The sequence below is a fragment of the Macaca nemestrina genome, chromosome 17 (genome assembly GCF_043159975.1).
Source record: "Macaca nemestrina isolate mMacNem1 chromosome 17, mMacNem.hap1, whole genome shotgun sequence".
In the NCBI taxonomy this organism is placed as follows: Eukaryota; Metazoa; Chordata; class Mammalia; order Primates; family Cercopithecidae; genus Macaca; species Macaca nemestrina.
Genome location: NC_092141.1, coordinates 36,601,162 through 36,627,381, shown reverse-complemented (window position 1 = coordinate 36,627,381; position 26,220 = coordinate 36,601,162). Strand labels below are relative to the sequence as shown.

At 42.3% G+C, this 26,220-nt stretch overlaps 1 protein-coding gene across 5 annotated transcripts in view; it reads left to right on the top strand.

Moving 5' to 3' along the window:
- The window catches only part of LOC105476829 (transmembrane and immunoglobulin domain containing 1), a 62,807-nt gene extending 38,545 nt beyond the window's left edge, over positions 1-24,262 (top strand). Inside the window, exons 1-7 of one of the 5 annotated variants that reach the window (XM_011733068.3) lie at positions 5,649-5,727; positions 7,590-7,696; positions 10,542-10,820; positions 14,891-15,169; positions 21,099-21,202; positions 22,873-22,913; positions 23,432-24,262. In XM_011733068.3, the coding sequence (XP_011731370.2) occupies positions 7,615-7,696; positions 10,542-10,820; positions 14,891-15,169; positions 21,099-21,202; positions 22,873-22,913; positions 23,432-23,435 (789 nt within the window). In that variant the 5' untranslated portion in view covers positions 5,649-5,727; positions 7,590-7,614 and the 3' untranslated portion in view covers positions 23,436-24,262. Of the gene's footprint in view, positions 1-5,648; positions 5,728-7,589; positions 7,697-10,541; positions 10,821-14,890; positions 15,170-21,098; positions 21,203-22,872; positions 22,914-23,431 lie in introns of those variants that run through there. The other 4 variants (XM_011733077.3, XM_071082621.1, XM_071082622.1 and 1 more) reach the window with 4 other exon arrangements.
- The last annotated feature ends 1,958 nt before the right edge of the window (positions 24,263-26,220 follow it).

The following is a 26,220-nucleotide window of genomic DNA, read 5'->3' as shown; positions in this document are numbered from 1 at the left end:
CAGATCACCTGAAGTCAGGAGTTCGAGACCAGTCTGGCCAACATGGCGAAACCCCGTCTCTACTAAAGATACAAAAATTAGCCAGGTATGGTGGCATGCACCTGTAATCCCAGCTACTCGGGAGGCTGAGGCAGAAGAATCACTTGAACCCAGGAGGCAGAGGTTGCAGTGAGCCGAGATCGCACCACTGCACTCCAGCCTGCGTGACAGAGCAGGACTCTGTCTCAATAAATAAATAAATAGACAAATAAATAAACAAAAAGTTACTTCTCTGACTCCTCCCTTCAAATGAAAAATTCATGGAGGGCAAAGAAGGAAGGAGAATATAGGGTAGTTCAGAGGAGTTTTTGTTTTTGATACAGGTAGGTTGTAGAGCATAGAATGATGTCTTAGTCCACTCAGGCTAAGATGAAAGACCATCTCCCCAGACAAATACACATATGCGCATGCACACGCACACACACACACACACATACACACACACACAGTTTTGCCTACAATTCCAGCGGTTTCATTGACACTCTAAAGCTCATCCATAGTAATTCAAGAAGCCAACTTTTAAAACTCTGAAGTTAGACACTTGGAAAAAGATGCCATGTGGCCGCCAAGAGTCTTGAAAGCATTCCAATCCCTGCTCTGCCACTAAATAGCTGTGTTACTTTAGACAAGTCCCTTTACTTCCCTGAACTTCATTTCTTCATGTACGAAAAATGGGAGAAGACAGATGGAGAATTGCCAGATAAAAGACAGGATGCTTTGTTAAATTTGAATTCCAGAGAAACATGATGTTTTAACATATAAGTCTTAAAATATTGGTTTGTGATGAATTAGCACATAGTAGTTACCTAGGACATACTTATACTAAAAAGATATTTGTTAGTTATTTACTTGAAGTTCAAATTTAACTGAGTGCCCTGTATTTTTATTTGCTAAATCTGGCAACCTTTTTCAGATAGCCCTTCAGGTATTGCTTTAAGGTTTAAGATTTCTGGTGATGGAAGAATCCTAATAATGGGGAATGAGAGGTTAGAGAATCACTGATTGTCACTTAAGCTATGACCAGGCCAGGTGCGGTGGCTCACATTTGTGATCCTAGTACTTTGGGAGGCTGAGGAGGGAGGATCACTTGAGGTCAGGAGTTCAAGACCAGCCTGGGCTGGAGAAACCCTGTCTCTACCAAAAATACAAAAATTAGCTGGGCATGGTGGTGCATACCTGTAATCCCAGTTGCTCGGGAGACTGAGGAAGGAGAGTCACTTGAACCCGGGAGGCAGAGGTTGCAGTGGGCTGAGATCGCACAACTGCACTCTAGCCTGCGTGACAGAGCAAGATCCTATCTCAAAAAAAAAAAAAAGAAGCTACGTCCAATTTTAAGCAGTCTAGAGAATGCTGTGTTGGATTCTGGATGGAAAAGGCAACACACTGGGTCCCTGTGTTGCTAAAGAACCACTCTATTGGCTGGGTGCAGTGGCTTATACCTGTAATCCCAGCACTTTGGGAGGCCGAGGGGGGTGGATCACAAGGTCAGGAGTTCAAGACCAGCCTGGACAACATGGTGAAACCCCATCTCTACTAAAAATACAAAAATTAGCCAGGCATGGTGGCGGGCACCTGTAATCACACCTACTTGGGAGGCTGAGGCAGAGAATGGTTTGAACCTGGGAGGTAAAGGTTGCAGTGAGCCGAGATCATGCCACTGCACTCCAGCCTGGGCAACAGGCGAAACTCTGTCTCAAAAAAAAAAAAAAAAAAGAGAGAGAAATCATTGCTAGGCTATGCCTGTCAGATTTCTAGTTTTTCTGTCACTTTAAAACCATCGGTGGCATTCCCACTGACCTGGCCAGATGACCCTGCTGGCCCCCGGGCCCTCTAGCTATTTCCTGAGTTGCTGTCTCTGTCATACCAAGTTTGGTCACAGCTCAAAGACTGTGGGATGGCAGTGCTCAGTGACCGCTGCCCTAGCCTGCAGGCCTTTCCCACATTCTGGTTGGTTGTTTCTCTCTTCTGTTCTTCATTCCCATACAACAGAAAGTACTGTGAGGCCTGTGAACCCATCCAGCCAGCCTCCCATAAGGCGCCCCTGTGCACACATCCCCTTCCAGGGCAGAGCACCCAACTTGTACCTTGAATTTGACTCCATGGTTCTCAAAAGGAGATTCACAAACCGCTGTGCAGAGTCCCTTGGAAGGCTTGTTAAAGATGAAATTTCTAAGTCTCATCAGGACTGAGGAAGGAAAGGTACTGGAGCCTCCCCCAGGTGATTCTAATACTTGCCTTAATCAGAGAGTCATGGACTCCCTTGTCTGTTACCCTTCTAGAAGTACCTGGGCCTTGGGGTTGGGAAGCAGATTGTCTTTTTTTTTTATTTTTTTGAAACAGGATCTCGCTCTTTCACCCAGGCCGTAGTGCAGTGGTGCAATCACTCTCACTGCAGTCTTAAACTCCCGGGCTCAATCCATCTTCCCACCTCAGCCTCCCAAGTAGCTGGGACTACATGCCACTATGCCTGGCTAAGTTTTGTAATTTTTTTATTTTTTATTTTTTGTAGAGTTGAAGTTTCACCATGTTGCCCAGGCTGATCTCGAACTCCTGGGCTCAAGCAATCCACCCGCCTCGGCTTTCAAAGTGTTGAGATTAGAGGCGTGAGCCACCACACCCTGCCAGATTGGTCTTTATTCCCAGGAATGTTCAGACTGGAGGCTGCTTTTCCTCTCTCCCTCTTGGTTTAAGTCACTGTGGAAGCTGTGGAGTATTGGACTCTGTAAATACTGCAAACAGTCAAACTACTTAGGCTTAATGGTTAACTACTGGGCTTAACTACTTACAGAAAAATGCTTTCTTCCCTCTGCCAGGTCTAGGAAAGAGGACTGTTCCAGGGATTTATATGAGCTTGCACAAGTCATATGATTTCTTTGACTCTCCAGCAGGGGCGCCATTATACCATTTTGCTTATCTGAAATCCCTGCTCAGCACCTGAGGCCACTCTGCATGGCTACTGATCATCATTAACGTTCTACTCTACAATGTAAGACCTTCGAAAGCCCAGAGCTTGTTTTTCATCTATGTATCACCATTTAATGTTATGGAGACCTGGAAGCACTATTCGTCTTACAGACATCATAGCTTTGTAGAGTTATTATAACAATTTTCCACAGATGGCAGTAGAGTGACTAGAGAAACCATCTTTTCCCTAATTCATGACACAGCCACCATATTGGCTTGGCCGCAAGTCACATCCCCAGTGCTTAGAATACTTAGCACATGGCAGATAATCAATAAATATCTGCTGAATATATTTCCCCAATATTCTGGTGACAAAAATGTCATACAGAAAAGTTGAAACAATAATGCAATGAAGATCTATAGACCCCTATTTAGATTGAATAAATGTTAACATTTGCTATATTCGCTTTGTGTGTTTATGTGTTTACTTTTCTTGCTGAATCATTTGAAAGGTAGTTGCAATTATCATGACTCTTGACCCATAAATATTTCAGCAGGCATTCCCTGAGAATTAGAACATTCTCTACATAACGGCAATACCATTATCACAACTAATAATAATTAATCATTATTTCCTAATACCACCTAATATCCAATTATAGAAGTTGCTGGTGGTGCTCTACCCACATCCCCTTGGCCTACCTAGAAGTTACTTGCAAAGAGTTCCCGTATAGCCCATGACTTCCTGAGCATCTTTGCCTGGACATCTTGGCCAGCTTGAGAGAGTACACTCTGCCCTCACAGGGCAGGCTGAAAGTGCCAGAGAGTCAACACCTTGAGAGTGCCCCTCAGTCCCCGGAGATGGAGAGAAGCTGGTGATAAATACTAACACTTCCTTCCCTATCAGAAGTTGATTCGGAGGTGTGCTCCACCGAATACAACCTTGTCCAAGGCTCCAGGAGGACATTGCTCACAATAGTAACCTTTAACACATGCTTTACTAGTTTCCTCCCTTCCCTATCTTACTTCCTTACTATGCTTCCTGAGATCACTTTTTTTTTTTTTTTTTTTTGAGAAAGAGTCTCACTCTCTCACCCAGATTGGAGTCCAGTGGCCAGGTCGCAGCTCACCACAACCTCCGCCTCCCAGGCTCAAGGGATTCTTCCGCCTCAACCTCCCGAGTAGCTGGGATTACAGGCGCCCGCCACCATGCCCAGCTAATTTTTCTATTTTTAGTAGAGAGGGGGTTTCATCACGTGGGCCAGGCTGGTCTCGAACTGCCGGCATCAAATGAAGCACCCGCCTCGGCCTCCCAAAGTGCTGGGATTAAGGAGTGAGCCACTGTGCCTGGCCAAGATCACCTTTAAATAAACTACTTGCACTCAAAAGCTCTGTCTCAGGGTCTGTTTTGGAGGGACCAAGAACCAAGACATCGCTCCATTGCTAAATTCATTTTAAAATGACAATCTTGGATCCCTAGAGAGGCAAACTCAAAACCTGCTTAGGTGGTGCTTGCAACCCAGCCAACAGGAGCGGCTCTTAGCTCTGATTTTTGCTTGAACAATGCTATAGTGAGGTTGTGTTGATTTAGGATGCCCTGCTCAGCCTGTATTAATAATAATAGTAATAAGAGCTACTGTTTACTAAGAGCTTACTGTGTGGCAGCTTCACATGCTTCATTTCATTTAATCCTCACAGTGACTCCATAGGGAGGGCACTATTACTATTTCCATTGTATTGATGAAGACCCTGAGGCTCATGGAGGTTAAATAACTTTTCAAAGTCACATAGCTAGTAAGAGGCAGATTGCTGGTGTGCTTCAACAGTGTGTTCAAATGTGTGGATAACTATAAATATTCTTCTGTTATATTTTTGTGTGAATGGGAACAATAGTATTTGGCAGATAAAATTTGCATTGTTAATAATACCATAAACATAGTGTAATGCAAGGATCCCCCAATCGGGTGAGAGTCTCAAGAGGATAAAACTGTTCCCTAGGCAAAGGTGGGCAGATTGCTTAAGGCCAGGAGTTCGAGACCAGCCTAGGAAACATGGCGAAATTTCATCTCTACCAAAAATATATACATAAACAAAGTTTAGCTGGGCATGGTGACTCACACCAGTAGTCCTAGCTCCTTGGAAGGCTGGGAGGCAGAGGTTGCAGTCAGCCACGATCTTGCCATTGCACTCTAGCCTGGGTGACAGAGTGAAACCCTGTCTCAAAAAACGAACGAACAAAAAAAAAACACGGCTCCCTGCTACGCCTGGCTCGGTACAGCTTATGGACTGGGCTTGGGTTACCAGCAGTAACTAAGACTTTTCCAGCATTATTTAAGTTATGTAGAATCTTCCAATGTTTTGACATCTGTGAAAGTCAAACTCCTTCTTGGACTTGTACCATCACAATCCCCAGGCTAGTAGACGATCAAAACGCAGCTATCTTACTTAAATATGACAATATTCAGTGAGATGCGCTACAGAGTTTTGCACAAGTTCAGGCTTTCTTGAAACAACACATCCCTGTTATTAACATCCGGCCCCACCTAGTAACCTAGGTACACATAGAAACTCAGATCTTAAGAAGATGTCTTTCCCAATTACTATCTTCTCTAAGACTCCATAAAGAGAAACAGACTTTGAACCCAAGTTATCTTATTTATTTGATCCTACTGTCATAAAGTGTTCAAATTCAAGTATTATAAAGGATTGTAACAGGGAAAGCATTTAGGGTTTTCAGGCAGAGGAACAGTTGGCCAAGGAAGTCAGCTTCTCAGAGTTCAAGAGGTAAGTGGTAAGACTGTCTTATATAGAAAGTAGAGAGTCATACAGATTAAAATCAAGCCAAGTGAGGGAAATACATTTTGAAAAGTTGCCGTGTCGGTGGAGTGGAAGGAAAGAGAAGACATAGATTTGCCCCCTTAATAGGACGGGGTGAGGTCTGGCAAGAAGCCTGCACTCTCAGTTTTTATTGAGTACTTGTAGTGGAGAGTGCTTGAGAAAATTCTACTATTGACTGCATTCTGCAATCATAACTGTTACAACACTGTGATAGAAATCTTTTTGGCAAATATTTAAAATTACAAAAGAATCAATATTAGTAGTAATTGCATCTTACGAAAAGATTGATGCAGGCTTGTCTGCCAGAAAGGGTAAGCCTGGCATGAATGAAACTTACTCCTGTTGGGACACGCCTGGGACGGGGAGGAGCAGAGTAGGTATAGGTATATTTCAGCTCTTGTAGTTTAATACTGGTGTTAAAGGGAGAGAACTCCAAGTGGTCAGGGACTGGAAAAGAATAACAGCAGCTTCTTTTTATGTATGTATGTATGTATGTATGTATGTATGTATGTATTGAGACCGAGTCTCGCTCTGTCACCCAGGCTGGAGTGTAGTGGCACAGTCTCAGCTCACTGCAACCTCCGCCTCCTAAGTTCAAGTGATTCTCCTGCCTCAGCCTCCCAAGTAGCTGGGATTACAGGTGCCCGCCACCATGCCTGGCTAATTTTTTTTTTTTTTTTTTTTGTATTTTTAGTAGAGATGGGGTTTCACTATGTTGGTCAGGCTAGTCTCAAACTCCTGACCTCAGGTAATCCACCCGCCTCAGCTCCCAAAGTTCTGGGATTACAGGCATAAGCCACTGCACCCAGTCTAACAGCAGCTTCTTAAAGGAAAAGAATATTATTCTAGGCAGTAGATTGGGTAGTAAGGTGGTTAAGAGTAGGGTAGTAGTAGGGTGGTTAAGAGCATGGTCTTGGGAGTCCTGGGTTCAAATCCTGACCTTGACATTTACTGTCTGTGAGATCCGGGCAAATTACATAATCTCTTTAAATCTATAGAAATAACCTCAAGAGCATTGTTGGGAGGCTTAATTGTGACAAAAATGATGTATGTAAAGTGTTTAGCACAGTCCCTGTTGCACAGAAAGTTTTTCATATGTGGTTCCACTATATTTATAGTAGTACTCTTGAAAGGAAGTAATGAATATATGTTTTTTTCCTCAGATGGAAGTGGAGAGTATCTTAGGGAGAAGGAGAGGTGAAGCAAAAGCAAGAAGGGAGAAAGGACAGCTTTGTTATTTATTATTTTTAGTACATATGGGTCAAGGGGAAGAGAGAGAGAAGAGTGGGAGACAGGCAAGATTAACATGGTTTAAACTAGAGGCCATGTTTCAGTTGAGTCTTTCCTAAGTACACACCATTTCAATCCATGGGATTTGGAGTAATCTCAAAAACTCTCTATTACCAGAGAACATCTTTACAAAAACGACCCAAGAGAAACTTTCAGAACAAGAATTACTTTATTCAGTAGGGACTGTCTGAGAATGACACAAGTTTCATTCTGTTAAAATGAAATTCTCTCAGTTTCTCTAGGGAAGTCTCTTGGTTTTATCTTCCCCAGGGCACCCTAATGCTGCTGTATCTGTCACAGCCTATTTCCTTGTGGTTTTCTTTATGTTGCTTTAAAAAAAAAAATCTTACTACTAAATGTACTTTGAACTTAGTCAGGCAGCGTTGTTTAATTAAAAGCTAGAAGTAGTACCGTTACAGCTGGGATGATTCATCTGGGACTTCACTTTAAATGCATAATAGAGAGAAGGAAGGTTCACAAACCAAAGTACAAAACCAACTGCACTATTTTTCCCTTAGTAGATCCTACTTTAACTCATTAAAGATGGCATGGAACAGCAGTGTCGCAATGCAAATGGGAAGATTTCTTCTCTTAGTAATTTTATTTCTGCCACGTGAGATGACAAGTAAGTTAAAGTTCTTTTTGACCTCTTTTTAGATAAAGGAAAATTTCCAATTAAGAAAAATGATCAATGGGCATTGGATATATCCTTAAATTCCAAATTGAAATGACTACACAGTTAGCATGGCTCACAGTATAGGAGTTAGCTAACAATAAAAAATCAAATGGAGGCCGGGCGGGTGGCTCATGCCTGTAATCTCAGCACTTTGGGAGGCTAAGGCGGGCAGATCATGAGGTTAGGAGATTGAGACCATCCTGGCTAACACAGTGAAACCCCATCTCTACTAAAAATACAAAAAATTAGCCGGGCGTGGTGGCAGGTGCCTGTAGTCCCAGCTACTTGGGAGGCTGAGGCAGGAGAATGGTGTGAATCCATTTCATGAGGCAGAGTTTGCAGTGAGCTGAGATGGCGCCACTACACTCCAGCCTGGGCAACAGGGTGAGACTCCGTCTCAAAAAAAAAAAAAGGAAAAATATTGTTTTTAGGGTTTTATTATTACAAGACAAGGTGAAGTATTCTATTCTCTCCAGAGCCACCACCAGAATCCTCCTACATTTTAATGCATTTTATTACTAATGTTACCCCAAATAATCTTCTGTTTATCTGAACATGCCATTTCACATGAAAATCTTTCCAGCATTTGCTCCCCTACCACTCTTTTCTGATTTTAAAAGTAATGCATAGTCATAGTAAAATAAATTAGGCAATCTATTAAAAAAAAAAGTACAAATCTCCCTAAATACTTTCATCCAGAGATGACAACCACTCAATATTCCATATTTAAAAAAAAATACTAGACAATACGATTATCTTTACAAGTAGCTTAAGTTTTTTGTTTTTTGAGAAAGAGTCTCACTCTTGTCACCCAGGCTGGAGTGCAGTGGCCTGATTTCAGCTTACTGCAACCTTCACCTCCTTGGTGCAAGTGATTCTCCTGCCTCAGCCTCCTGAGTAGCTGGGATTACAGGAGCCCGCCACCAGGCCTGGCTAATTTTTTTGTTATTTTTAGTAGAGACAGGGTTTCACTATGTTGGCCAGGATGGTCTCAAACTTTTGACCTCAGGTGATCCGCCTGTCTTGGCCTCCCACAGTGCTGAGATTACAGGCATGAGCCACCGTGCCCGGCCAGCTTAAGTTTTTTAAAAGGAAGGTTAGGCCGGGCGCGGTGGCTCAAGCCTGTAATCCCAGCACTTTGGGAGGCCGAGACGGGCGGATCACGAGGTCAGGAGATCGAGACCATCCTGGCTAACATGATGAAACCCCGTCTCTACTAAAAATACAAAAAAAACTAGCCGGGCGAGGTGGCGGGCGCCTGTAGTCCCAGCTACTCCGGAGGCTGAGGCAGGAGAATGGCGTGAACCCGGGAGGCGGAGCTTGCAGTGAGCTGAGACCCGGCCACTGCACTCCAGCCTGGGCGACAGAGCGAGACTCCGTCTCAAAAAAAAAAAAAAAAAAAAAAAAGGAAGGTTAATGTGTTTACAGAACATATCAACAAATGTTATCCAGGCTACAGGTTTATGATAGATGAAATTCTTTTTTAGCTTTTGTTACTTGCTTCTAAACCAGGAAAATAAAAATCAAAATTCAAGTGTATTACTACGCAATGAATAGATTTCTAAAAGTCAGAGCTGAAAGAAAAAAAAAAAACCTACTATGTATCCTGATCACCCAACCCACGAAGACTTGTCTACCACACAAACCCCAGCTACTTAAACATCTTTTTATTTTTCTTCACTGCCAAAACAATATTAAAACACTATAGATGCAAGACCCAATTTGTCCATAATCCTATCATTTAATCATAAAAGTGTTTTCAAATCAGTTCTTACTCATATGCATGTGCAGTTTTGATACATTTGTAGTAATTATTAGAGCTTTAACTTATATTCTGCATTTTTTGCCTAATGTTTATACCTTAAATATTTTTCCATTTCATTCCCTTGTTTTCCTACTTTCAATCCCTTCAAGTAAACAAATTAAATATGGTATGTGTATATGTATATACATATATGCATGTGTGTGTGTGTGTGTGTATTCAATATATATGGGATTTTTTCCTAAGTCTTTTTTCCATGAAAATGTGTGTATGTGTATATGTATACCATACACACATACATACACACGCATATGATCATTCTGTATGTATTGGTTTCTAACCTGGTGCTTCTCAAACTTCACTGCATATTACAATCATCTGGGGGCTGGGGGTGAGGTGCTTTAAACAACACAATGCCTAGATTGCACTCACGTCAACTAATCAGAAGTCTGGGGATGAGAACCAGGCATCATTACTTTTTTTTGGAGGCAGGGTCTTGCTCGGTCACCCAGACTGGAGTGCAGTGGTGCGATCTTGGCTCACTGCAACCTCCACCTCTTGGGCTTAAGCGATTCTCCCACCTTATCCTCCCAAGTAGCTAGAAGTACAAATGCACACCACCGCGCCTGGCTAATGTTTTTTTAAATTATTGTTATTTTTTGTGGAGAAGGGGTCTGACTATATTTCCCAGGCTGGTCTTGAACTCCTGAGCTCAAACGGTCCTCCCGCCTCTACCTCCCAAAGTGCTGGGATTATAGGCCCGCACCCGGCTACATCAGTACTTTTTAAAAGATCCCCTGGTGATTCCAACGTGCACCAAAATTTGATGACCACATTTTAATCTTTTTGTTTTTCAGTTAACATTATGAATATTTTTCAATATAAATCATATAGATCAATACGACTATTTTTAATTGTTCAGAGCTTATTTTGTTCTACTGATGTAACATAACTTATTTAACCAATCCCCTGTTCATGAGCATTTAGGTTGTTTACTCTGTATATCTAAATAGTTTCTCTCTACACTCCCAGGTTCTGTTTTAACTGTGAATGGTAAAACTGAGAACTATATCCTGGATACTACACCTGGCTCCCAAGTGTCTCTGATATGTGCTGTTCAAAACCACACCAGAGAGGAAGAACTGCTCTGGTACCGAGAGGAGGGGAGAGTGGATTTGAAATCTGGAAACAAAATCAATTCCAGCTCTGTCTGTGTCTCTTCCATCAGTGAAAATGACAACGGAATCAGCTTTACCTGCAGGCTGGGGAGGGATCCGTCCGTGTCCATTTCGGTGGCACTGAATGTTATTTGTGAGTGAGGGGAACAGAAACGGCTAGTGGGTCTGTAATGTCTGTAACATATGAAGTGGTAGTTGAAATCTAGGTCTTGGTATTGCCAAATTGCCCAATTTATGCTCCCACCACAAAGCATGAGAGTACCTATTTCCCCTCACCCTCATGAGCACTGAGTATCGTCAAACTCTGAGAATTTGCCAGCCTCCTTTGAAATTCTCTTTTCCTTTTTTCTTTCTTTCTTTTTTTTTTTTTTTTTTAGACACAGTCTCGCTCTGTTGCCCAGGCTGGAGTGCAGTGCGGTGGCGCAATCTTGGCTCACTGCAACCTCTGCCTTCCCGGGTTCAAGCGATTCTCCTGCCTCAGCGTCCTGAGTAGCTGGGACTACAGGCACCCACCACCACACTCGGCTAATTTTTAATTTTTATATTTTTAGTAGAGACGGCGGGGGTTCACCATGTTGGTCAGGCTGGTCTCAAGCTCCTAATCTGAAGTGATCTGCCTACCTCAGCCTCTCAAACTGCTGGGATTACAGGTGTGAGCCACTGCGCCCAGCCTATTTTCAATTTTTAAATTAAGAATGAGGGTGTTCACCTTTATGTAAACATATTGGCCTTTTTTGTTTGTTTCCACGAAATGCCTGCTTGTATCCTTAACTCATTTTTTTCTGTTGGGTTTTATGCCTTTTGCTCATTAATCTGTATGAGGGTTTTGTGGATTAAGGAAATTAGTCCTTTGTCATTTTGAATTGTAAGTATTTCTCCTACTTGTTTTTGAAAATTTTTGTAGTTCTTTTTTGCCATATTGAAATTTTAAATGTTTATATATTTAAAGCTACAAGTCTTTTCCTTTGTAGTGCCTAGCTTTTGTGTTCTGCTTAGACAGATTTTCATGGCCTGGCACAGTGGCTCATGCCTGTAATCCCAACACTTTGGGAGGCAGAGGCAAATGGATCACTTAAGATCAGGAGTTCGAGACCAGCCTGATCAACATGGCGAAACCTGGCCTCTACTAAAAATACAAAAATTGGCCAGGTGCGGTGGTGGGCACCTGTAATCTCAGCTACTCAGGAGGCTGAGGCAGGAGAATTGCTTGAACTAAAGAAGCGGAGGTTGCAATGAGCTGAGATGCCACCACTGCACTTCAGCCTGGGCAACACAGTGAGACCCCATCTCAAAAAAAAAAAAAGATTTTCATTAGGGAATCTTTAAGCATTACCTTAAAGTCAAAAAAGGTGAAGCTCTTCAATGACTGGGTTCCAGGTATTGGTAACCCGTTGGTGGAACTGTATAGGCTTAGGGGACTGTCAAGTGATATTATGTAGGTGATCACATGGGTCATTGGGTGAAAAGCTGGTTCTGCATGAGAATGGTGTGGATGGTATGGCGATGGGTGAGGTATGATGATGCAGTACGATTTGGTAGAAAGACCCTATCTCTACAAACATAACATAGTGAGACCCTATTTCTACCAAAAAAAAAAAAGTATGTTTTTAATTAACTGGGCATGCTGGCACACACCTGTAGCCCCAGCTACTCGGGAGGCTGAGGCTAGAGGATCGCCTGAGCCCAGAAGGTTGAGGCTTCAGCGAGCTATGATTGCCCCACTGCATTTCAACCTAAGCAACAGAGTGAGACCCTGCCAAAAAAAGACAGCTAAGGAAACTAAGGCCCGGACTAGGGGCTCAAATCATAGCTGCAGCTGAGAACAAAACACTAATTCCCAAGCTTCTAACCTAGTGCTTAAGTGCTTATTCCATGAAACCTCTTTCTTTTTTTTTTTTTTTTTTTGGAGACAATGTCTCACTCTGTCACCTACACTAGAGTGCAGTAGCACAATCTCAACTCACTGTAACCTCTGCCTCCCAGGCTCAAGTGATCCTCCTGCCTCAGCCTCCCAAGTAGCTGGGACTACAGGCACACACCACCACGCTGAGCTGATTTTTGTATTTTTTGTAGAGACGGGGTTTTGCTATGTTGCCTGGGCTGATGGAACCCTCTTAAGGGAGACACGGCAGAAATGCCAACAATGTGATTTGTGATTTGATGACTTAAAGAAATTGTTTTCAGTTTTCCAGCCTCAATCCACTTTTTAAATTCTCTTTATAAGAATCTCCTAAATATCATTGTTGCTAAGTGTGTGTGTATAGTTAATTGCTCAGTAATCCATAATGACAGTACTGACACAAAGTCATCAACCAATAAATCAAAATGAGCTCATAAAACGTGACAAGGATATTATGTACCCTTCAAAGGCAGGACCATTATTGTTATAAATAGCAGATCAAGAACCAAATGGAAGCTTGATAATACACTGTTTGGAGGAGAATATGGATAAACAGTTTCTCTCATACATCGTTGCTGAAAGTTTAAATTGAGAACACCTCTTTCATAATACCTATCAAAGTTTAAAGTGTGCGTATCCTATGACACAGCATTTCTCCTTCTAGATGTTAACCTTGGAGAAATACATGCACATAGGCGTAAAGAGATATGTACAAGGATGTTTACTGTATCATTGTTTAACATTTTAAAATGAAAACAACCTAATGCTCATCAAAACACAAATGATTAAAGTAATGCATTCTAAAAGCAATAAGCTAGATCTCTGTGGTTCAATATGAACATATCTCAAAAACATGCAAGTTATTGAGAGAATTGAAGTATTTCATGTAAATCCTTTCCATGCCCCTAAAATAATATGGTATATCTCCTATGGGTACACTATATGTATAGAAAACTATTTAAGAAAAAAGAAAGATAGGGAAGGATTTACACCAAACTCATAGCAGCGGGTATCTCTGGGGGTCAGGAAGTGACCAGCTTGGATCTTAGCTTTATCTGAAAAGTACTAATTTTTACAGAGGAGATATTCACATATACTGATGTGCTTAAATTAATTTCAAATAGTTAAATAAAAAGAAATCACTAATCAGAATCTGTCCACAAATGGAATTGTTCTATTCGGCAATTATGTTCTCTATTCCAGCAGCTTCCTGCATATCTGAATACCATATAACATCCTTGTTGGATTTGATACAGAATTCAAGCTCATTCCAAAGAGCAACAAAATATCATTCTTCTGAGAGAGTTATTAATAGCACAGCCTACTCAGGGTCTAATTATTCAGTGTGCAGATTATACAAGCTCCTTTTTCCTCCTTCTCCATCTCTATCTTTTTCCTAGTTCCCACTCTCCAACCATTTCATTACTATTCTGCACTTCTGCCAGAATATGCAAGGTGATATACATGTTTGACTGTCTATGGGTCTACAACTCCCCTTATTGTAGAGGGAAGAAGGAATTGCTCACACAGAGGGATGAGAGGGACTCACTTGCCTTCCACAGATGCCAGAGTTCTCATGCTTAGAACACCTGGGAGGAGGACATTATTTCTAGAGCACCACTGAGAAAACGCAGAGATGCATAGAGATGCATTGGTAAATATGTTACCAAGGCAATGGTTAGATAAAATGCAAAAACAGACGGTGAGAGTAACCCTCAAAACCACCACCACTGTAATAATAATAGTAGCTAGCACTGTGGCAAATTCTTTACAGGGATTATTTTATTTAATCTTTACAGCATCTCAGGAGATGTATGATTATCCCATTTTTTTACATGAGAAACAGAGGCCTTAGCAGTTAGTTAACTGTCTCAAAGTCACAGTAAATGGTGCAGATGGAATTAGGTCTAATTGCAGTGTATGCCTTCTTAATTTTGTACTGTTTTGTGCAACACTAGCACAGGTTGGTTTATTAAGTCTCAGAAAACAAAGACTCAAGGGTTATACTCTTGGGTAGTGTTACACATTGTCTGCTTATCATAGATTCATTACTATATATCATGCTTATAATCATATATTGTTTCATGGTTTGTCTTGTTCGTCACATTAAAAGTCCCATGAGGTTTGGAACTGGAAGTGTTATTTGCCCTTGTTACCCCAGTGCTTGGCACACAGTACGTATTTAATAAATTTTTGTCAAATGAATAAATGACCACATGAGATAGACTGAAGGAAGACTTTGAACTCTGACAGTGAACTATTGCTTATCAGCTAATTAAATCTAAATGCTTTGAGTCTTGCAGTTCCTCCTCTCCTAAGTGGAAACAACCTCCAAACAGTTGAGGAAGGCAGTAACGTGAAGTTGGTTTGCAGTGTGAAAGCCAACCCCCAGGCTCAAATGATGTGGTACAAAAACAGTAGTCTCCTGGATTTAGAGAAAAGCCATCACCAAATCCAACAGACAAGTGAGTCTTTTCAGCTGTCAATCACCAAAGTCGAGAAATCTGACAACGGAACCTACAGTTGTACTGCAAAGTCATCTCTGCAAACGGAGAGCTTGGACTTTCACCTGATTGTTAAAGGTAACTCTCTTTTTAAGTAATACTCAGCAAAGTGCAAAACTCACGCCAGATGCTTGTAAATATTTTTGGTGACAATAAATGATAATAACAATTATGATTAGTGGCTAGGATTTTCTTTGGAGAATCATCCCCATCCAAGGATTTTTCCACTAAGAATCCTGATCCATCCTTTTAGGGAAATCATGCCCATTCCATACAGGACACTGTTTTTTGAGCAAAGATCCTTTCTTAGAACAAAATATAGGAAACAATTCTGCTTGGCTTTTAGGGAGGAGTATTTCCATGAGTTCTTCTGGGCAACGAGGTGTGTAGCAACTGGACTTTTGAGTTCATAGCTTCATAACTAACAGAAGAGAAGTAAAAAACACACAGAGAAGAGAAATTATGACTAGATAAGAAAATGGATCTCTACAACCACTCCTAACTCAAATTCTAACCTGTAGGCTAATCAGCAGAGAGAGTAGGAAAAAATAAGGGGGAAAAAAGCCCTTTCTCTTGGATTCATGCTTCATCTACCCAGGGTTATCACCTCTACAATGACAGAACAAATGACCATCTGTGGGGTTTTCCCTCCTCATATTTCTTGCTCATACAAAAAGAGAAAGGCAAAATGCCTGGGGTAGCAGATGCCGAAAATGCTCATTCACACGTTGTCTGCTCTCACGCTAGCACACCAGAAGCGGCCCAACACGCTGAGACTCCCATATCTTGTTAGAACATTATTCACTTTGTCATTTGCCTCCCTGTACCCACTCATTGCCAGTCTTGCCAGTCCCCAGGAAGCCAACTGAACCCCTGCCAGAAGTGTTGTGGTGATATAACCTTAGCGTGTCTTATTTCCTTCCCCTTGAGGGGAAGGTTATGGGATATGAACAGAGTGGCTGGTGGGGAAGAAGAGTTACTGGAGGTTGAATGCCCGTCACTGTGATTCCTGGAATGACCAGTAATTCGTCCTGCAGAGCACTAACAATTGCTCAGGGGCTCCTTGTTTTAAAAACCAAACCCACAAATATCCTGAGTACCCAAGAGATAGAAGCAGTGAAAAAGCTCTGTGGCTATTTACCTCCCGCAAGACCACAAAAGCACGGAAGGGTGGGCCTCATGCCCTGCCATCCTAAGTGACTATGAACACCACACTTGGAGGCCAGGGAATTATATCCCTCCTGGTTAAGAAGAAATCATAATTGTTCTGTGTCACATTTTTTAAAAATACAGCTTATGTGGCAATCAGGATGCTAGCTTAGCAAATTGGCTTTCAGGTGGGCAGAAACTTGTTTTGGGTGGGGCTCTTCCAAACTAACTTGTTTTTCTTATTTCTTCTTGCTTAGCTACTTCCCACGGCTGGTGGCGTAAATGCTCTGCTGCTGGGGCTCAGGCTAAATGCTTTCATGAGGCCTCTCCTGGCTTCACAGCTCAGTGAGGAAGTACCTAAATGAGGCCATGCAAAGCTACAGATGACATCACAGATCTTTTCTTGAGCACAAGATTTAGCCCATGTGTTGGGATTATTTAACCATGATGAATATGGGAGGGAAATATCAGATCTGGTTACAAATGAGACCGTAAAACAGGACAAGGGGAGAGGCGCAGTTATGCAATTACCCTCACCAGAGTCTCTTTTTTCTTTCTTTTCCTTTATTTTTTTTTTTTGAGACAGGGTATCGCTCTGCCACCTAGGCTGGAGTGCATTGGCATAATCATAGTTCACTGCAACCTCATCCCCCCAGGCTCAAGCGATCTTCCCACCTCAGCCTCCTGAATAGCTGGGACAGGTGCGTGCCACCACAACCAGCTAATTTAAAAAATTGTTTTTGTAGAGATGAGGTCTTGCCATGTGGATCAGGCTGGTCTTGAATTCCTAGGCTCAAGCAATCTGCCACCTCAGCTTCCCAAAGTGCTGGGGTTACAGGCGTGAGCCACCATGCCCAGACCAAAGTCACTTTCAACAGAAATTTGAAATCCAAAGCAAGCCAATGGGTAAGGTTGTTTACTTCAGTTTGTTTATAGAATAAGAACTGTTGGCCGGGCGCTGTGGCTCACGCCTGTAATCCCAGCACTTTGGGAGGCTGAGGCTGGTGGGTCACGAGGTCAGCAGTTTGAGACCAGCCGGACCAACATGGTGAGATCCTGTCTCTACTAAAAATACAAAAAAAAAAAAAAAAAAAAAAAAAAAAATTAGCTGGGCGTGATGGCCAGGCGCCTATAATCCCAGCTACTTGGGAGGCTGAGGCAGGATAATTACTTGAAACCAGAAGGCAGAGGTTGCAGTGAGCCAATATCGCACTACTACACTCTAGCCTGGGCAACAAGAGCAAAACTCTGTCTCAAAAAACAGAATAAGAGCTGTCACATGTGGCTTCATTTTATCTGGCTTGGTAAAAATATTCCAACCTGTGAATGAATTCTGATTTCTTTTTCTAATTGTCCCACCTTTACTTCCCCTTTCTTTTGACATCTTGCAAATAGAGGGGCTCCCCAGTAAGGTGAGGGGCTCCCCAGTAAGGTGAGGGCCCTTTGGTGTGTCCCAGAGCTGGCTAGTACAGAACCAGGGCTTACTAGAAAAAGGCTCACTGAGCAAAGTTTCTCCATAGGGGTGATGTGACCCATACCTTCATGAGAATAATGTTTAGAAACAGCCAAGAGAGGGCAAAAATTTAATCCATTTATTCCCCAAAATTATCAAGAGCGGGAAAATTATAAAAAAGGTAATTACAGGCTGTGTGGGATGGTTCGTGCCTGTAATCCCAGGACTACGGGAGGCCAAGTGGAAGGGTTGCTTGAGGCCAGGAGTTCCAAAACAACCTGGGCAACTTGCTGGGACGCTGTCTCTTCAACAAATAGAAAAATTAGCTGGATGTGGTGGCACGCACTGGTAGTCTCAACTACTCAGGAGGCTAAGGTAGGAGGATCTCTTAAGCCCTAGAGGTCGAGGCTGCAGTGAGCCATGATCATGCCACTGCACTCCAGCATGGGTGACAGAGTGAGACTCTGTCTCCAAAAATAATAATAATAATTGGTTAGTGTGTTATACAGTTATGGGACAGGGGAGATAAACCCTACTTCATAATCTTAAGGTATATAGGGATTGGGCTTTGAAATTAAATTTACCTAAAGTCACTTCTTCCCTTCTTCCCTGGCTTTTGCCCTTCACTTGCTATTTCATGACCCTGTTTCCTTTCTAATACTTAATCTGTAGTATCTGTTTGTTTAATGTCTGTCTCCCCCACTAGAAGATGAGCTCCATGAAGGCAGAGGAGCCTTCCACACCTGTCCTATTTTTTGCAGAGCTGAACACAGTGCATAACACACATTAGTCACCCAGTAAATATTTGTTGACTGCACCTCAATCCATAAACTCAATTGTACAAGAAATAGCACATGCTTAATTTCCTTTAAATGCCTAAAATGTTATTTAAGCAATGACTGAAGCTCCTTCCCCTCATTGGGTGGCATCGGAATCCAGGGGCTTGGACAAGGTCACTTAAAAACCTTTGTTGACCTTAAGCACTTTTAGTTTATTATTTTTTTAAGAAACGGGGTCCTGCCAGGTGCAGTGGCTGACGCCTGTAATTGCAACACTTTGGAAGGCCCTGGTAGGAGAACTGCTTGAGGTCAGGAGTTCAAGACCAGACTGGGCAACATACCCAGGCTCCATCTCTAAAAAAAATTTTTTTTAATTAAAAAATAGGGTTGGCCAGGCATGGTGGCTCACACCTATAATCCCAGCACTTTGGGAGGCCAAGGCAGGCGGATCACTTGAGGTCAGGAGTTCGAGGCCAGACTGGCCAACATGGTGAAACCCTGTCTCTACCTACCTAAAATACAAAAATTAGCTTGGCATGGTGTTGCACACCTGTAGTACCAGCTACTCGGGAGGCTGAGGCAGGAGAATAGCTTGAACCCAGGAGGCAGAGGTTGCAGTGAGCTGAAATCAAGCCACTGCACTCCAGCCTGGGTGGCAGAGCGAGATTCTGTCTAAAAAAAAAAAAAAAATAGGGTCTCACTATGTTGCCCAAGGTAGAGAGCAGTGGCTATTCATAGGTGCAATCATCGGGTGCTATAACCCTGAACTCCTTGGCTTAAGCAATCCTCCTGCCTCAGCCTCCCAAGTGGCTGGGGCTACACGTATGCCGCCCTGCCTGGCTTTCACTTTTACTTGTGAGAGTTTCATTCCATATCATATTAAAGATATTAAAAGCAAAGCACATTATCTGTGCTTTCTGCTGTAAAATTTTTGAAAGAATTTTTATAACTTGTATAGATTTTGAATTTTGTTATAAATAAGTTACTCATTTGGTTCTTGAGGTTTAAACATCATTATTTAACAGTTGAGTTATAGTTGATGCCAGACTGCATTTTACAGATGCTTAAACATTGATTAATTTTGATTAATTTTGCTACTTTATTTTCATATCTTGGGGCCAATCATTTTTTTCTGGGTCTCAAATATTTTCAGAGGCTCTTAGAAAGCTTGAAAACACAGGCACTATGCCTATAGTGACTGATAAATAAAGTAGCTCTTGGCCAGGTGTGGTGGCTCACACCTGTAATCCCAGCACTTAGGGAAGCCAAGGCAAGTGGATCACAAGGTCAGGAGATCGAGACCATCCTAGCTAACACAGTGAAACCCCATCTCCACTAAAAAATACAAAAATTATCTGGGCATGGTAGCATGCGCCTGTAATCCCAGCTACTCAGGAGGCTGAGGCAGGAGAATTACTTGAACCCGGGAGGCAGAGGTTGCAGTGAGCCGAGATTGCACCACCGTACTCCAGCCCGGGCAACAGGAGCGAAACTCTGTCTAAAAAAAAAAAAAAAAAGTAGCTCTCAGTTTGCCTGGTGTTTAGAAAATAAAGGAGTAGGCTTTTACTTCCAAGCTGTTGTGGTTGCTGCTGATCTCTTCCTAGTCCCAGTTAGAAGTAGGCCCTCTGTCTTTGCATGGCATTTAGAGAGATGCGGAAACCTTTGCCAAGGTTGGGAAGGCTAATGCTTAGATTCCTACTTCCCTAGAGACACTATGCAGCCACCTACCTTCTATAATGTCTTGTCACCTGCTTGGGGCACCATCGTAGTACAGGTACAAGGCTCCCCACTGCTTTTGAGGCCCACAGACCTCTCTCTCCTTCTTAGTCCAGAAAGCTCTCCACCCTTTCTCTTCTTGCTCTCAAAGCCTTCCTCCCTCTCTTCCCTCACCCACCCCAGGATACTTCCCAATATATTTTGGGCTTTTCAAAATCCAGGCAAAACCGTTGACTTCAATCTAATTCTGCTCTGCGTGTGGCAAAAACTGTGGGTGAAGGAGGCACAAAATGGCCTACTTGTTTTAGGGGAGTTACTCATATTACAATAAATTATTAATCCACCAAGGAACAGATTCAAAACCTGCCTCTGCCATTTACTAGTTCTGTGACTTTTTTTTTTTTTTTTTTTTTGGAGAGACAGAGTTTTGCTCTGTCACTTAGACTGGAATGCAGTGGTGCGACCCTGGCTCACTGCAACCTCTGTCTCCCAGGATCAAGCAATTCTCCTGCCTCAGTCTCCCACGTAGCTGGGAATACAGGCACTCACCACCATGCCCAGCTATTTTTTTTTTTTTTTTTTTGTACAGATGGGGTTTCACCATGTGGGCCAGCCTGGTCTTGAACTCCTGACCTCAAGTGATCTGCCTGCCTTGGCCTTCCAAAGTTCTGGGATTCCAGGCATGAGCCACCGCACCCGGCCTAGTTCTATGACTTTGGACAAGCATTCTAACCCCTCGAAGCCCCTGGTTCCTCACCTGTAAAATGAGGACAATCATATCTATCTTTTGAGATTGTTGAGAATGTTTAATTAAGGGGATGATATACATAAAGTTCAAGGCACCATTGCTGGGATGTACTGGAAGTATGTAAATGTTCATTCTTATTCCCTGTGTTTGCATTTCCAACAGATAAAACTGTGAGTGTCCCAGTAGAGCCCATTATTGCTGCGTGTGTTGTGATCTTTCTGACATTGTGCTTTGGACTGGTTGCTAGAAGAAAGAAAATAATGGAGGTATCTAAGTATTCTGAGCTATTTAAGTAAAAAATGATCATCTGAATAAAGGCAGAAAGCTAGAAATATAAGTGACTTCAGTTAGGAACCCTTCTTGGCAAAGTCAAATCTGGTCTTTCTACCATGAGATCTTAAAATATAGTTGCTCAAGGGAATAAAAATTATATGGTCTATTATGAGTACAGATTTACAAAGAAGAGAAGTACACATGGGCAAAGCCTGAATTGAAAATAGCTGTGTTGCCAGGGGTAGGGAATTGGGGGCTGATTTTCCTTCCTTTTAAATTTCCCTTTATTGTTGCTATGGTACCTGTGGTATGATAAATAAGTATAAGGAGGAACATCTGCTCTAGATTCAGAGATCTGCATGAAAAAGATGGCACTGGCTGCTCACCTCTGGACTATAGCCAGATGCCCTGGCTATAGTGGGCTGGGGTTTGAACTATAAAGTAGTTATCCTCATTGGCTGGTATGATTCAGAATATGTGCATGCATAGGTTAATGCCATGCATTTGACTCTGCCAGTTAAGCCAATGCCAAAGAAGAGCAAATATGGCAGAAAGCCCTAGGCTGAGTTCATCATTCAGCGGGGGGCATTCTCCTTGGAACACATAGTAACAGGGCAGCCACGTCTCTCAAGAAGCAATTCACTCCTCTCCCTATTCCAATCCCAAGCATATTTTTGTTGTTGTTTCCTTCCTTCCTTCCTTCCTTCCTTCCTTCCTTCCTTCCTTCCTTCCTTCCTTCCTTCCTTCCTTCCTCTCTCTCTCTCTCTCTTTCTCTCTTTCTCTCTTTCTCTCTTTCTCTCTTTCTTTCTTTTTGAGATAGAGTTTTACTCTCTCTCCCAGGCTGGAGTGCAGTGCCACGATCACAGCTCACTGTAGCCTCAACCTCCTGGGCTCAAGTGATCCTCCCACCTCAGCCTCCCAACTAGTTGGGACCACAGGCATGCACCACCATGCCCTGCTAATTTTTGTATTTTTTGTAGAGACAGGATTTTGCCATGTTGCCCAGGCTGGTCTCGAACTCCTGAGCTCAAGTGATCTGCCTGCCTCAGCCTCCCAAAGAACTGGGATTATAGGTATGAGCTGCCATGCCCAGCCACAAAGCTTTTTTTTTTTTTTTTTTTTTTTTTTGAGACGGAGTCTTGCTCTGTCACCCTGGCTGGAGTGCAGTGGCACGATCTCAGCTCACTGCAAGCTCCACCTCCCGGGTTCACGCCATTCTCCTGACTCAGCCTCCAGAGTAACTGGGACTACAGGCACGCGACCCATACCTGGCTTTTTTTTTTTTTTTTTCTGTATTTTCAGTAGAGACGGGGTTTCACCATGTTGGCCAGGCTGGTCTTGAACTCCCAACCTCAAATGATCCACCCTCCTCGGCTTCCCAAAGTGCTGGGATTACAGGCGTGAGCCACCCCACTCGGCCACATTTTTTTTCTATAAAAAAAGAAATACTCGAGTATCTAAGATCCTGGAAGTATCTTAACTAAAAGTTACATCTTCTCTGCATTTAATAATAACTACTAGTGTGGCCCCCAAAACAACACCTGAGCCAATACAGAGGTGGCTGTATTTCCATGCCCCTGTCCTCAAGCCATCTTAATGCATTCAAAATATTTCTCCATGGGCCTTAAAAAGCAGGCTAATTTATTGCCATGTTTGCTTTTAGCTCTGCATGAAGGATAAAGACCCTCACAGGGAAACAGCTCTGTAAGTACCCTAGGCCGGGACCAGTGCTTTTTAAATAAGCAGATGAATAGCAGTGATATGCATTACTCTAGACAAACTCCTAGAGTTTGGAAATCTAGAGATGGGAGGTGCTGGAAGGGGAAGGAGTTCAAAGAAGAATAGAAGGTGGAGGAAAATCTGCCTCCACTTTAGAGGAAGATAGGTTGAAAAGTTGCCTAGAACAGAGAACACCTTCGGTCCTAAGCCTGCTCTCTCCTTAAGTGAGTTTGCCTAACGTTTGTGCAACTGCATTTTATTGCCACACAACGCAAATGCTCTGGGGGAAGCCACTGCTCCATACTGCTTTACGACGAGGCCAGGAACCACATTCATCCTCATACTGCCTTCTCTTTGCAGCTTCGTTTAGTGCTTCTAGCATATGTGGAGTGGGTAGTAAGTAATAAGAACAAAGGCATGTTGTCAGAGAGTATGGGTTTTGTTTTGAATTTTTTTCTTATTGCTATGAGCATCATTATAATTAATGTCTTCATTCATTTCAGATGAGAAAGCTGAGATACCATCGAATACAGAGAGAGTTTTGCATCAGGACCTCCAAAGTTATGTAGTCCCATCTGTATTTATCGCTATTATTAAATTCACTCCTGTCACTCCTGTTTCATTAATCACTTAACAGTAGTTGTTAGGGCTAATTTGATACACTTGTGGAATATTTTTATGGAGACAGCTATTAAGAATGAAAAGTAAGATTTCTTTAAGTCTTCTCCTTGAAGTATATATTAATGAGATTTGTTTCAAATAGGTTGGTAATAATTTACTGTTTAGTGTGTTTTTTTTCTAGGTAGGAGATGCTTGGGTCTCACAAATTGGTGCAAAACCAAAAAAAAGGAGGAAACAACAGAGTAATCAATTTTTTCAGTTGCCCAGGAAGCACATGAAAAAATACCAGTTATGTCAGGTGTGGTGGCTCCTATAATCCCAGCACTTGGGGAGGCTGAGGCAGGCAGATCACTTCAAGCCAGGAATTCAAGATTAGCCTGGCCAACATAGTGAAAACCATCTCTACTAAAAGTACAAAAAGCTGGGCGTAGTGGCATGCACCTGTAATCCCAGCTACTTGCGAGGCTGAGGCAGGAGAATCACTTGAACCTGGTAGGCGGAGGTTGTAGTGAGCTGAGATGGCGCCACTGCACTCCAGCCTGGGCACCAGAGCAAGACTTTATCTCAAAAACAAACAAACAAAAAATCAATTATTATCTACCTTCACTGTCATTTCGTAAAAGAAATGTTTTAGGACTAAAGAAAGAAGACTATAATCTTGAAATATAAGATGCTCCTTTAAATAGAATAAATTTAGTATTATGAAAAACTCAGCATATGTTCTTGTTTTTCTCATCTCATTGTCGTTGACAGGGTCACAAAATTTGTGAGCTCTATGTGGCAATGAATGTTCAAACAGCAATGAAAATGGTCATTTGTGCCACACTATCTGTACTATTGATGAGTCAGCCTGTACTTTTCTCATACATCTCCTGTTTAAACCGCAGCTCTCTTATAATTTATCATTGACTTTCCCCACCTCCATTCTTTCTTCATTTTTGCCCCATAAGAGTTTATGCTTCTCTTTCCCACACAACTGGCGGAGCTTGTGGGGAGAGGCAGCCTTGGCCAGAATCATCTTTGATGTATCTTCTGTGCTCCTCCTCTGTCTTAGAAAAACAAAACAAAACTGTTTTCATCTAATTTTGCAGAAGCTAAATGTGCCACAGTGCAAGAGAAATCTGCTGTCAGACAGGTGGTAAAAAGCCTTCTTGACATAGAAGCAAAAAGAAGAAATTAGCAGCATGTATCTGAACAGACTTGTTTCTAAAAAGAACAGACATAATCCTCCTGTTCGTCTCTCTGTGCTTCCTTGGAAACTTCAGTATGGAATGGATGAGAGAGACCGCTACAGACTGTGGGTTACAGATTTCTCTGTCTTCTTGGAGGATCCAGCAGAGTTTTGTGGGGAAGCCTCCAGATCACGTTCCTCGCCCGAGATTTCTCAAAGTAGAATCTGGAAACCCTAGGAGAATGCTGTAAGGATAAAATAGAATTATGTAAAAATCTGAACATTTAGACGATTAAGTAGAAACCGTGAGACTGTAAAGCAAAAAACAAATCTCAGGCAATGATGGTTGGGATAGTTTAAAATAGAAAAGGAAACAGAAAACATACATATCAAATTGGACTTGGAATCAGGAGACCAGAGTTCTAGTGTTGGCTCTGTTAACTTGGGTAGGGAAAACACTCTTGGACATTTAGGAAATGAGGAGGTTAGATTAGGAGATCCTTATCCTTAAAGTACACGTTAGCTTCAAAAGTCTATAATTCTCAAAAGATCCTACATAATTTAGTTAAATGCTGGAAAGAGTTGGCAAGAAAGACTGAAAATGTAATCCCTTTGCCCCACCTAGTAGAATTTTGTATCAGCTTTATTCTAGGACATATAACAATCCTTGAGAATTACAGGTCATAAGTAAAGAGTTTCCTCACCCTTATAAAATACAGTGGCCTTGTACATTAGCACAGGCAAGGAACATTAACTAGCTTTAACAGAGCTCAGCAATATTGTAAATGGTCATTGCATTTTGCCTTGCAGTATGGAAAAAACAGAACTTGTATTAAAAACTATGTATACTATTAACACTAAAATCATGAGTGAGCCTGCCTGAGAAGGACATGAAATTTCAGGACTCAAAAGAGGACTCCACTGCCTTTTTCCAGATGTCTTTCCCACTTACCATGAGATACCTGAAATTCCAACATTCATTCTTCTGGTTTTGATCCATAGGACTAAAAGTAGCAGCAGAGAAGTGACAATGCCCGTGGCTCCCTTCCCAACCTTTCCACTAATAAGGATACCTCTTGTTATTGTCACATTCTCTTTCTTGGGCCCCATTTTTCCAAGAACTAATCTATGAAGCAAACTTTATTTATTAAATAATAATAATTATCTGTCCAGGAGCGGTCGCTCACGCCTGTAATCCCAGCACTTTGGGAGGCCGAGGTGGGCAGATCACTTGAGGTCAGAAGTTCAAGACCAACCTGGTCAACATGGTGAAACCCCGTCTCTACTAAAAATACAAAAATTAGGCAGGTGTGGCATGGCACACCTGTAATCCCAGCTACTAGGGAGGCTGAGGCAGGAGAATTGCTTAAATCCAGGAGGCGGAGGTTAGAGTGAGCCAAGATCACACCACTGCACTCCAGTCTGAGCGACAGAGTGAGATGCCGTCTCAAAAATAATATTAATAAGGCTGAGCACGGTGGCTCACACCTGTAATCCTAG